The 12,741-nt window shown below is 43.2% G+C and overlaps 1 protein-coding gene across 1 annotated transcript in view; it reads left to right on the forward strand.

The window, feature by feature from the left end:
* The first annotated feature begins 4,052 nt into the window (after positions 1 to 4,052).
* PLPP4 (phospholipid phosphatase 4) overlaps positions 4,053 to 12,741 on the forward strand; it is a 47,440-nt gene continuing 38,751 nt past the window's right edge. The window contains exon 1 of the mRNA XM_039709239.1: positions 4,053 to 4,184. Within this exon, the coding sequence (XP_039565173.1) occupies positions 4,129 to 4,184 (56 nt within the window). The 5' untranslated portion in view covers positions 4,053 to 4,128. The remainder of the gene's footprint in view (positions 4,185 to 12,741) is intronic.

Here is a 12,741-nt window from a genome sequence, read left to right on the forward strand (position 1 = left end):
AACCTGTATTTCCCTTGAGACTGTGATCTCTGGGTGTGTCAGTGCTGCTGCAGACAGAGCCCAGCCCCAGCTGAGCACAGGCACCTTTCAGGAGCTGTGCAGAGTGAGGAGGGCACCCCTGAGTCTCCTTTTCTCCAGCATAAACACCCCCAGCTCCCTCAGGGGTTCCTCATGCCTGAGACTGGTCAGCTGAGTCCATAAAGGGGAGCACCCAGGGCTGGCTGTCCTGGAGGGATGGGATACCTGGGATGCCCGGGAGTGTCCAGGTGAGCCCGCCCGGGCTGGGCAGCAGCACGTTCAGTGCACTGTAGTCCTGCTCCACCAGATGGCCCCAAGCACATACGTTCACCCCCAAAAATCTCCCAGATGAAACATTCGACACAACTTCATTAAACGGCAACTGCTGAAGCTCGCTGATGCATTAATGTTTAGAACTGTTTAATTAGGCACAATCAGGAGCCAGTTGGAGGCACCTGCACAGTAACTAAACAGAAGCATTAACGGTTTGCTTTTATAAATGATTTAAATATGATATCCAGGGCAATTAAGATGTGCATGGCTGCATCAGGCTGATTGAGGTTTTTAATTCCTTTGGAGTTTTATTGCCTGAAGTTTCTTTTGTCCACCAGAGTACCAATAACTACTTAGGAAAGAGACCAGCAGCAATGTACGTGGAATAGCAGCCAAATCCAATGATAATGGGAAATTCCCATTGCTATATGCATCTGTGTAGACATGTGCAGAATAAATAAAATTATCTCAGTCTTCCCTCTGGGTGGTTTTTTTTTTTTGGTTTTTTTGTTTCGTTTGTTTTTTTGGTTTTTTATTTTTTATCAAATCCTCCATGGCTTTGGAGCTCCTCTAGAGCTGAATCTCCAGCCAAGGGCTGTGCACTCCATCTGGGTGTGCAGACACATCAGACCCTGCACAGGGAATGTGTATACAGGAAAAGAAGGGAAAAAAAGGGCTTTTCCCCATTGTGACCTAGATTTAAATACTCAAACAGGCAGGAAAAGAAGTGGTTAAAGGTAAAAAGAAAAAAAAACACTGACAGAAGTAAAGGCAATGTAAGAAACAACTAAAATAACCCTTCATTTATATCTTTGAAAGAATAAGTAGGTTGTTTAGTGGACTGTAATTGCTAAAGAATAAAAAGCTGCCCTGTCATGTCAGGCTGGATTTTAATGTTTCTTTGACCAGCAGCTTTTGCTTAAACATCTGGTTGCCTACAGACTCAGGTAATGGAAAACTGGAAATGTTGTTCATCCAGACATGTCTTAACATTTTATCTCAGTGGATCTGAACCCTCATCAGTTTTATGTCCTGTGACAAATCTGAGCGTAAATCACTCCAAAATGAAAGTTGTCTGCCAAGCTGCTCCTGTTTTTGTGTCAGAACTATGAAAGGTATGAAAACTTTATTCAACATCCTTTGAATCCTTAAAACATAAAAAAAAAAATTCACTTTTTTGTTTTGTGTTCAGACTGTTGCCTGGTTTCAGAATTTCAGGTGTTACTACCACCTGTGTTTTTGCCATGTCCCTTCTGCTGCAAGCTTGCTATTTTCCACAACCTTCTGGCAGGATAAAGTTTACCTGCTTTGATAGAAAAATCAACTTTTTTAAGCTCAGCTTACCGTGAGCTCTAAGATTTTGCCCCAGGGCAGGTAAGAGGCATGTAAAAGGCTGTAATCTCCAGAAAAGCCAGGTCAGCTGTGCTGCTCGTTCCGGCCATGAACATCTCTTTGAGGGCTGAAAGTTGGCTGCAGGTGGCTCAAAGTCAAACTGATCTTTGTGAGAGAAAAGTACAGAAAACCCAAGTTAGCCCCCTAAAAGGATCAATAGCTGCCTCCATCAGGGTGGGATCAGTCCTCTCTCCTCTGCAGTCACTCTTAAAAACATAAACATTGAGGGCACCTGCTGTGCCTGATGTAGGGATGGATAAAAATCTGGGATGTTCCCAGGGCCACTGTGGTTTGCTCTAGGAATGTGCTGTACCTCCTGCTGCCTTGTAGCTTAATTCCACAATCTAGCCTAAAATATTTTCCTTGTTATTTACCACCATAGCCCATACTCAGTTTAAAAGTCAAGTTTTTGTTCAGCAGCCAGCTGCAAGCTGGGTCTAGTTTAAAAACAAAATCAGTCTGAAGTATTTATGCTTCATAAATCACCATCAGCTGATACATGTTGGAGAGCCAGAACACTGCAAGCAGATGAAAAATCAAGAAAATCTTGTCTCATTTGTAATGAGACCTCCTTGTTTCATGAGTGGCTTGATTCACACATATTACGAGGCTATTTCTGTCTATTAATAAAAACAAAGATGATTCCAGTGCACACCTATCAGCAGTGTAGGTACACATTCAGTCACTGAGGGCTGAGTGTCCTCAAAGGAAGGTGGCATGTCCTTTACCACCAGCACCAGTTGAATACAGAGATTTCACAATTTAGCTTTGCTTCCTGAGGGTGACTCACATTTTTTAAAATCCAGTAGTTGACTGAGCTTTGTCTGGAAATTAATGAAATAAGGTGTACAAGGGAGAGAGATCTCTTTTAAGTAACATTTTTTGTGTTCTCTCCGATGCCAGTCACACATCTGGGTTTTCTGGGTTTCAGTCCTTGCAACAAATCCAGCACTGATGTACTTCTCTGTAGATGTGTTCAGCACAGTCTTATGTTTCTGTTCTTCCACAAACATGGTCAATACAAGTTTTACCACTTAATAGTTAATTCTGAGTTCAAAGCTTCCCTTTAATGCACAGTGCATCTATTAGGCAGATAGGTTTAACAAAGCCTCTCTGGCATTAATTCTCCAGCAATAATCATGTAGCAAAGTGGATTGGATTCCTGCTGCAGTCCTGATGGCTGTTCTGTAGCTATGTGCAGTGTTAATAGCTATGAACACTTTCCTGAAGGACATCCCCTTCAAATGCCCCAAGAAAGCAGATAATTAAATACATTTTAATGTGAATTAGTTTGCTGCATTTCATGACTTAAGGCTGAAACTCTCTTACACTAAAGATGTTCAGGAGTCTCTCCATGCCTAGGAAGTTAAAAGAAGAGGAAGCTAAATGAACTCTGTGCAAAAGTAGACTAAGGCAATATAAGGATTTGGGCAGTTTAGATAATTCCATTAAGAGGAATGGTGCATGGATTGGAGGGATCACAGGAGTAAACCAAGTCATTGGTTGTTTTGCTGCCTTTCTCCCATCTCAGCAATTTGGGGTCCCATATAACTACAACCTCTGCATGTTTAGCTGAACTCATCTCTGAAAGAACAGGCGCTGAATGAATGACATCTTTAGGCTATAATACCACCCATTACGCAGAATCTGACCAAAGGGACACCGGGGTGCCACGCTGGGTTATCTGCATTAACAATGAGGAGTAGGGTTTAAAGCGGCACGGATGTGCGAGCAGGTGAAAAGCCTGTTACATAAATACACCCAGCAGAACGTGTCCGAACGCTGTTAGTCCTTTATGCAGACATAAAGCGAATGGGCCAAGCTCAGCGCGGCGGGTGCGGGACTGCCCTTTGCACAAGGGTTTTTATGAACACCCGCCGCTATCTGTGCGCGGCGATGCTCCCTCCCGCCGGCCCCCTTTATTATTGTTCTTCATCTTTTCCAAGCGCGGGGCTTCATTACGAGCCAGAGATGAGCAGCGGAACGCCAGCCCACGGCCGGAGCCGCAACCCAGCGTGTGGCGGCGGTGCCCCGGCGTGTCAGCCCCTCACACCGCTGGCTCCGTGGCCCTCCAGGGAAGGACGGGGAGAGCTGCGCCAAAAGGGGCAGAAAAAGCGCCCTCACCGCGCCCCTTCCCCGCGTTAGGCGGGGACATCACCCCGGTGCCGGGGAGCGGCGGGCGGCGGCGCAGGGCGGCCCCGAGGGCACGGCCCCGGCCCGGCCCCGGCTGCGGCTCCGCTCGGCAGCGCCGCGGGGGCGGGCGGGAAGGCGGGCAGGGGAAATCCCCAGGATGGCCGGCCCCCTCCGCCGAGCGGGGACACCGCGTTAGTCACCGGGACCCTCCCCCCGAGCGGGGACACCGCGTTAGTCGGCGGCCTGAGGCGGCCCCGCTGCCCCCGGGCGTGAGAGGCGGCGGCGCGGGGCTGCGGGAGCGCCGGACCCACCATGCGGGAGCTGGCGATCGAGATCGGCATACGCGTGCTGCTCTTCGGGGTCTTCGTGTGAGTAGCGCCGGGCGGCGGCCGCCGGCGGCACCGCGGCAACTTTGGTCGGTGCTGTCTGACGAGCGAGTGCCGCTCGCAGCGCGGGATGGAGGTGCGGGGCTGGCCGGGGCATCTCCCTCGGGATGCCCGAGCTGCCGCCGGGATGCTCGGGGGTGGAACATTGCTTTGAGGGAACTCTCCCAGCCCCGGCGTTTTGCCGGAGAGCCGAGTGGAATTTCTCTTGGAGAAGCAGCTGTTTGTGAGAGAAGTGTGCAAAAAGCGACCGGCCAGAACAGCGCAGCCTCGAGGGCTGCAGTGTGTGGGGTAAAGTCTCACCTGGCGGGTGTGAGTGGCTCCCACAGCCGGCTCGGCAGCAGCGGAGCCCGGGGCCGGGGAGCTGCGGCGGGGCTGGGGCTGAGCGGGGTGGAACGCCTGAGAAAGGGTTTGGGAAGCTTCTCCTCTGTTGGCCAGGGAGGAAAGTCATGAAAATCTGGTTGTTGAAAGATGTGCAGCTGTCGCTGCAGGACCATTCTTTCCCTCAGCCTTTTTTTTTTTTAGGAGAAAGCAGTTATGCATCGTTTTGCTTTGTGTATTTCAGCCCTTTCCTTCATGCAGTTTGTGTTCGGCGTGCATTTGAACAATGAAAAGTTCCGTTCTATATAAGTTTGCATTTCCACTGCTTAATGTTTAAAGATGAGTGTTGTCAGTGTTTGTGATCTCTCAGGTGTATCACAGAACCGGGATCGGATTCTGCTGCTTGCTCGTTTGTTTTCCTGAGGATGGATGCTGTTGGTCACAGGTGCAGGCAGTGTAGGACATCTGTAAAGCTGTGATATTGACTTAGACCCGGTGACACTGAATGCTTTGATGAGTCCTTTCTGAACCTCTCATGGTTAATTAATAACTTGTCCAATTTACTGGTGTTTGATTTTTTCCCTCGGTGCTCATTTCTCTTTGAATATTGATGCAAATCTTTTGATTTGCAACAAAACCCTGTGAAGTCCCTTGATATCTGTCAGTTCAGTTGCATCTCACTTTGAAAGTAGACCTGGTCCTGTCAACAGAACTCCTTTCTGGAATACATGGAATTACAGGGTGAGCAAAGACCTCAGAGGCTGATGCTACATCAGAACCTTCCAATTCTTTATGATTGTGTGTGTAATTCATCACCTGCACCACCCCTGTAGGAGATCTCTTCATGTAGCTTATTCCTATGATATGGAAATCATGAGCCATCATAATCAGTCATTTCTTGGTTGTGCTTATCCTCTGTTTTGATTTCCTCTCTAAAATATTCCATTATTTTCACCACTCTTTTTGCCTTGGTTCCAAAATCCTCTGAGGAGGGGTAGCTAACAGAAAAGCTCTTGGTAGAGTCACCATAATGGCAAATGCCTATGGAAGAATTTCTCATATTTTCACACAGCCCAGCTCCTGCCTCATTGGGATTCTGGGGAATAATTGTGCTATTTCAATAGGTCATTCAGAGCATTCATTGACTGAAAGTGATGGGCATGGTAGGGTTCCAAATTCAGGTCAATGTTTAGTTTCATGAAGAACTGCACTTTATTTGCTGGTAATGGTTACAAGAACACAATCTCTTGGTAGACCAATGGAAGAGCTTTCCTACTCAGATAATATTAGCACAGAAGTGATCTTTTGCTATTGCAATAGCATTCAGTAGTTCTCTCAGTTTTCTAAAGTGGCAGTTACTCACATTTTGAAACTTTTAAGTTGCAGAGGTTTAAACACTGTTTCCTGTGGTTCTACAGGCAGCCAGTACAAAGGTTTTTATGGAGCATTGAGGTCAGTGGAATATCTTTTCAGAAGTGAACATTCCCTGGTGAATTTGGAAGCCCTGGGACTGGAATCCAGGCAGCAGCAACTTGAGTTCTACTGCAGAAGAGATTTCTAGGAATGGAAAGGCTGTTCAGGTTCCACCTCCCTTGGAGAGGAGAGCCATTAACAGAAATTAGTTGAGGCTGGGTCTGAGCTCATCTCTGTGCTGAGTGCCAGAAATGAGGAAGCGGACAGAAGAGAAGGAGCTCTTTCTGAAAAGGTCTTGATGGCTTTGTGCCATTACCAACCCTTGCAGTGTCAGAAGCCTGACCTTGAACTCCACAGCTATTTGAGAGTTCTGAACCATCTGTGCCTCCCAGATGTCTTTGGGCTTCAACCTAACAGTTCATGTCACTCACAGCAATAGACTGGCATATTTTGTACCACAGAATGCAAAAGAAAAAAAGGTGCACATTCCGCTCTGGTGCTTTGCTTGGTAATAAATGTCATTTCATAAAAATGGAGGTGTGAAAACTTCTGTTGATGATTGCTGAAATCGAATGTATTGCCAATTTGAATGTATTTTAGATCAAGAACAGCCATGTTTTCTATGTTTAAGACTGGCATTTTTTTTCCCCTCCAGTTGCCATAATTATCAACGTCAGTCATTCCATCAAAGGCAAAAACCTGTACTTGTTATATAAGATCTCTTCTATCCTGCAGATGGGCACCCTTAAAAGCAATGCACATTTTTGGTAGTTGAGTATTGATTTGGTTGAATTCAGCAGCCATTTAGGGAGGATAATGATAACCACTGGCTCAGTTCTAGGTCTTGTGTTCATGGCAATTGCTGAGAGCTCACTTAGCAATTAAAGATCAGGTTAGGTATTGAAATTTAGCAACTCAAGCTTCTCTGCCTTTACAGAGATCTGTGCTAAAGGGCATTTTAGCCTCAGGATTTAGTGGTATTGAAGGAGGGATTAGTTAGAAGAGATTTATTAGAAGGACTGTGTCTGTCTGAATTTGAGAAGCAGGAGTTAAAAAAAAAGACAACAAACCCAAACTTCAAACCACAGAGTCAAAACCCAAAAACAAGTGGTTGCAGTAAAAAAAATATACCTAAATACAAACTTTACTGCAAAGTTAAATAGGTATTCTTTGAGTACCTTCAGCAAAATAGCTCTCAAGCTGGAAGTTACAAACTGCAAGGATAGTGATAGTTCTGTTCTGCTCCACAGTTTCTCCCAGTTTCTAATGATCAAATTGATTTTTAGCTTTCAAAATATTTATCCTTGCACCTTTTGATTGGGCTGACCTGATCTGATGGAACACAGGTGGTTTGTTAATTCCAGGGTGAAGAAAATTCTCATGCTATAATTTGACTATTACATTATGAAGTTTCAAATATTTTCCAATCAAATCCTGACTTTGATCAATTCCCACTTCATATTTTTCTTTAGGTGTTTACTTATTAAGGAATATTTGTGAGTACAGAACTGAGTTTTATTTTTAAAGTGAGGTTTTCATGTAAGCTCTCAGAAGGAGAAATGGTCTATTTAATATACCAGCCATGAGGATGTAGTCTTTACAGGAAAAATCCAATGCTAATTTGCTAATTTGAAGAATGATTGAATTCAGGTCTTGCAGCTCTGTTTTGCTTTATTTTTGTACTTATTTCTATGACTTGGAGCATCTTAAAATGCCTGATTAATTCCAAACCATGGTAAAAATGACCAAACTTTCATCTCCATGTGGGCAGTGGCATTTGTCACTTACAGGTTGCTTGAAGAAAGCAAATTGTTTTGCCTGACTTGGTTTTATTCAGATAAGCCAATTATAAAAGGATTTGTGAGCGAGTCTGATAGTTTTACACAGGAGTGATGCCCTTAAAACAAAGTTTTTCATCTAAAATGAATTCTCTGAGTGGCTCAGAGTGAGCCTGAGGGGTCTCTTTATTTCTCAGTGTTCTGTTTTAGGTGTCTTCTATTAGGAAAACGTTTTGCACCTTTTTCAGGAGTTTTAGAAGACCACACTGTTTCCTCCTGGCAGGGAGAGAGGATTTGTGTGTGTTGTTGTATATTTAACCCAAGGACTTGTCAACAGCACGTCACTGATGTTTAGAGAGCTAATTGATTAAAAAGGCAAAATCTTTCAAGGATTGCTTCATCAAACCTCGAGCTCTTCAGTGCATGTGATGTGATTAAAATATAAATGTCATTTGGAGTAATTGGATATCTTCCCCACAGCAGAGTCTCATTAGCAGCCTCCCTGGGGAATAAATGTTTATCTGCAGGCTAATATACAGATATATATTGCACATGTGTGAGTTTCCAGCACTGAGTAATGCTGACATCCTTTGTGTGTGTGTCATGTTCAGTTTCTGGTGTAAGTAAATAAAAGCTGTTTCTGCGCCTGTTGTGTTTCTTACAAGTTTACAGTATTAATATTTTAATCAAGTTATGAATATGCATGAAATAATTTGGTGTGCAAAGCTCTTTCAAGTAGCTTTTTTTGTCAGGGGATGTTGTCTTCTGGATATCCTGCATATGTTGCCTTTATAAATGATACTGTGTATTGTCTTGTTAACACAGACAGAAAATCAATTACCCGAGGAAATTCTACAATGCTGCACTTTTGCATTGCTCTTCTCCCTGACTGGGTTTGCCTTTTATCTCTCCTATGGATGGGATTTTTGGAGGGTAGACTGAGCTGAAAATTGTGACTGCAGGTGGCAAAAGCAAGATGGTATTGAGAAGAAATCACCAGAATGGGACATTAAGATTTATTTTCTCATTCTGGGTCAAATGCTGCAAATTTACACAAATCAGTTGGACCAAGAATTCAAAGCACCTCTTAAGCCTTGTCTCTCTAGTGAATGTTTCAAAGTTGGTATTTGGCCACTTCTTAGTGGTTTTATGTCCTCTGTTCTTGATTTGAATATCCCATAATTCTGACTTTGTTTGGAACCTGATCTTTGGCTTCTGATCCTCACAGTCTTGGACTTCATTTCTGTGTATCCTATTTTCTCATCAAGAAAGCAAGGGCAATCCTTCTTTTTCTCACCCTAATCCTTCAGTTAATTGATAAATTCTTTGTCATGAGGTAGCCAAACACACTGAACAGTCTTGGAGCTTTTTCAGTGTTAGTTTCACAAACAGTAATGACAATAGGAAATGAAAACATCAATATGCTTGCTAACCTGCTTTGAAATAGCTGCATCGTTGTAAACTGTAATTTACATGTGATTAAAGTGAGGGAAAGATTTGTTTTGTGGTGCAGGTTGAAGTCTAATTCACTGAGTAGAGTTAATGAAGAGGTAAGGGCAAGCCTGCTGTAGAAAAGAGCTTTTCTGGTGCTTAGGAACTGAGAGCACCTGTCAGAGGTTGCATATTGAGCAGCAGAGTTGTTCCAGTGCTCAGCAGAGTCAGTCCCACCTTTGGAGGGATGGGAGAGCTGGAATGGAGCTCCTGCAACTCCCTGATATACCACAAAGTAACCTGAATTTTAACTTTGCTCTGTGTCCTGGACAGGTTACTGTGAAAGCAAAAGGCCCCAAATACCAATAATACCTGGTGTTCTATGAGACACAGAACAAAATGAGTGTGTGCCTGCCCTGTGTATGAATTACCAGGGAGCTCACAGGAAATTTGGTGCTGTTTTGGGTTTGTGGCCAGGTTTTGGTGGCAGGAGTGGCTGTGTTGATCTGATTGCAGTCTGCATTCCCCACCCCCTGTACCACTGCAGGGGAAGAAGGAGAAAAAATTCCACGTTAAGTCTGGGGAGAAGGGTGGGAAGCTGTTTTAAGGCTTAGGTTTTATTTTCTCATTTTGCTGCTGCTAGTTTCCCTCAGTCAAGTTTGTTTTTCCCTGTGACAGTAACCCTGAGTGATCTCTGCCTGTTCTCACCTCCACCCAGGTGCCTTTCAGGGTATTTCTGTCCCCTATCCAGCTGAGGAGGGGAGTGATGAAGCAGCATCCTCTCAGTGCCATCCTGCTGTTCAGCTGCTTGGTGTTTCAGCTAGCTGAATCTTCTAATTCCATTGTTTCTGTATTTTATTTTTTGGAATAGGGTAGGATTTTACTGACTTTGATAACAGTTATTTGGGAAAAATTGTACCTACCTGTTTTTTTGTGCAGACTCTGATCTGAGCAAAAGACAGACTGTTTGTACAGACTGTTGTATCAATACTTGTAGATTGTGGAACTGAATTATTTATTTTGTCTTCTCTGAGTCTGGGGGAAAAAGGGAATGAAAGGATGGGAAGGGGATTTAATGGCAGGAATTCTAGTTGTCCTGCTAATAGGATAGGATTTACAGTTGATCTCCATGGCTAAACTCACAGCTGAATACATGCTAAAAGAGGATGCTATTGTAAATGCCAAAGCATCTGCTCCAGATTTTTTGGGGAGTAAATGGTGACTTTGTGTCTCTTGTTGAATCTTGTTGTTGAATCCCATTTACTCGCAGGCTTTGGCACTTTGTGTTTATTTGCTTCTCGCCTGATTGAGGATGTTTTATAGGGAGAATGCTACTGATAGGGTTCCTGGGGGGAAAATTTTTCTTTAATAAATTGATTCTTATACTTTGATCTAAGCACAGTCAAGATAGGGCACAACTGTGATTCTTATGGGAAAGAATTTAATAAAAATTATAGTCTTACTGCTGAGAATGTACTCGTATCTGGCACAGTAAATCAAGATCTTTATGGTCTCCCAATCTGTCAGTGACTTTGAAAAGCAAGTACTTGGAAATAGCTGGCAGAATTATTGATGCTAAAAATGAATTAAGGGTAATACTTAGTGTGTCTTGTAACTTTTTTGTGTAGTGAGGACTGTGCTGGTACTGAACAGCCTGAGAGCTGCATCTGTATTGGCAAGAATTAGAGGGCAAGGACAGAAAGCTGCACACAGCACTCGTGTCCTTAATTAAAGTATTGGTTGTGATCCACTAATGAGCAGCAGGGACTTAGTCTTGGATGGTTAAGGAAAGCTTCACTTGTTTCTGGGTCAGAACAGCTCCTTTGCAGTGGATCCAATTGCACTGACTGCATGGAAGAGACAAAGTTGTCACCAGTTCTAGGACTTGAACTAATGTTTTCATGTCTATATGGATTTTAAAGTACCTTCCATCCACATTTTTCCCTTGCCTTTAAATGTTAAATTTGTCGTCATTGGACCACAAATCATTGATATATCAAAACTCTGTGATTGATTGATATGATTCTGTAGAAAACTAGACTGGGATTTTTTTCTTCGTTTTAAATCAGATTGCTACAGTCACTGTGTGTATTGTATTTGTTTCTCTGCATTACAAAATGCTTCTAGTTTTACTATCTGAATGGCTAAACATTTTCCTTGTTAAAATACCACTGAATTTGAATTAAAATGGCATAAGGATGCAATAAGTGGAAATTGTTTTACTGTAGGGTAGGTAACAGGGTGACAGTTGGTGTTTTCATAGTAAGTAGCTGATTTAGCTTAATTATTTAGGAAGATTGAGATTATGAGGAAGATTGCAAGAGAGGTATAGAAAATGTCTTTTGTTCTTTCTGGCAAAGGTAGAAATAATTCAGTTGTTTAATCTGGAGATTTGAGGAGACATGGCAGTGATCTTCACAGGTAAGCAGCTCTATAAAGGTGTATGAAGATAACAAAACTGCTCTTCACATCCTCTGGGAATTAGACATGAAGGAAAGACTTTTAAATTTGTAGCAAAGGAAACTCAGGTTGAGTGTGGGGAATGACATTCTAATGTTAAGGACTAGGAGCACTGTGATGGACTGCCAAGGACAGGGAGAGTCTCCACCTAGGGAAGTTTTAAAATGCAAGTTACAGTGAAGTGTTTTAGGAGTATTTTACGTCAAGTTTTGCTTTGCTGTGAGGAGACAGACTGGCTGCTCCTGTAAGCTGGCACTGGGTGGACTGAGGTTTCCATTGCCTGAGAGTGTGTGGGTAAAAGTTTGAAATGAAATTCCTTGTAAGAGATTTTTGACTCATCTTGGTGGGTGGGAAAGGAAACAGAGACAGCAATTTGAAATTACTTGGAGAATACTTCAGCAAACCCTGAACAGAAGCTGATGGTCCCTTCTGCAGGGCAGTGCCCTGCCAAAGTTTGTGTGCTAAATATTCTGCATTAGCCAGATTGTGAGACAAATGAACTCCTAGATTAGGCACAGTGTTTTACTCTGCAATCTGGCATTTTAGGCTTTTTTGGGTGAGAAGTTTTACTACCTCTTTAGCATGTATAATGGAGCTCAGAAATGCTAGCTCAGAAATGTTTGGGCTGTGAAGGGTTTGTGTCTCCCTGCCAAGTGTTGTGAAGCCTTGAAAAGGGAGAACAGAGGGGAGTACCACCAGATAGAAATCTTCTATTTTCATTAACTGCTAATTCTCACTAATGGGAGAACAGATCTAACAGCCTGTCTGAGCTCCCAAAGCCTGCAGAGGCTGTTAATAATTAATAATCAATAATTGTGTTTGTCTCTGTCCAAGGTGCTTTCCAGGAGTGGAACTGTTGCTATTGGACATCAGCGAGTGCTACAAACTGCAACAAATGATGTTCCCGTTCCCCTTTACTAGATCTTCTTCTCTTAATATCATTTTTTTTTTAAATCATTACTGATACTCTGGAACACGTAGGTTTCATACAAATGTTTTTGGACTGAGTGATTTTAACATAGTTGGATTTTATTTGGAATATCATTAGGAGGAGGAGTGAGGGAGGGACAGAGATAACTGAGAGGGGGAGCTTTTGTCACAGAGAGAAAACTCAGCCTGTTTGTGAGTTTACCCCAACT

This window comes from Passer montanus, unplaced genomic scaffold, assembly GCF_014805655.1.
Source record: "Passer montanus isolate IOZ18808 unplaced genomic scaffold, ASM1480565v1 scaffold21, whole genome shotgun sequence".
NCBI lineage: Eukaryota > Metazoa > Chordata > Aves > Passeriformes > Passeridae > Passer > Passer montanus.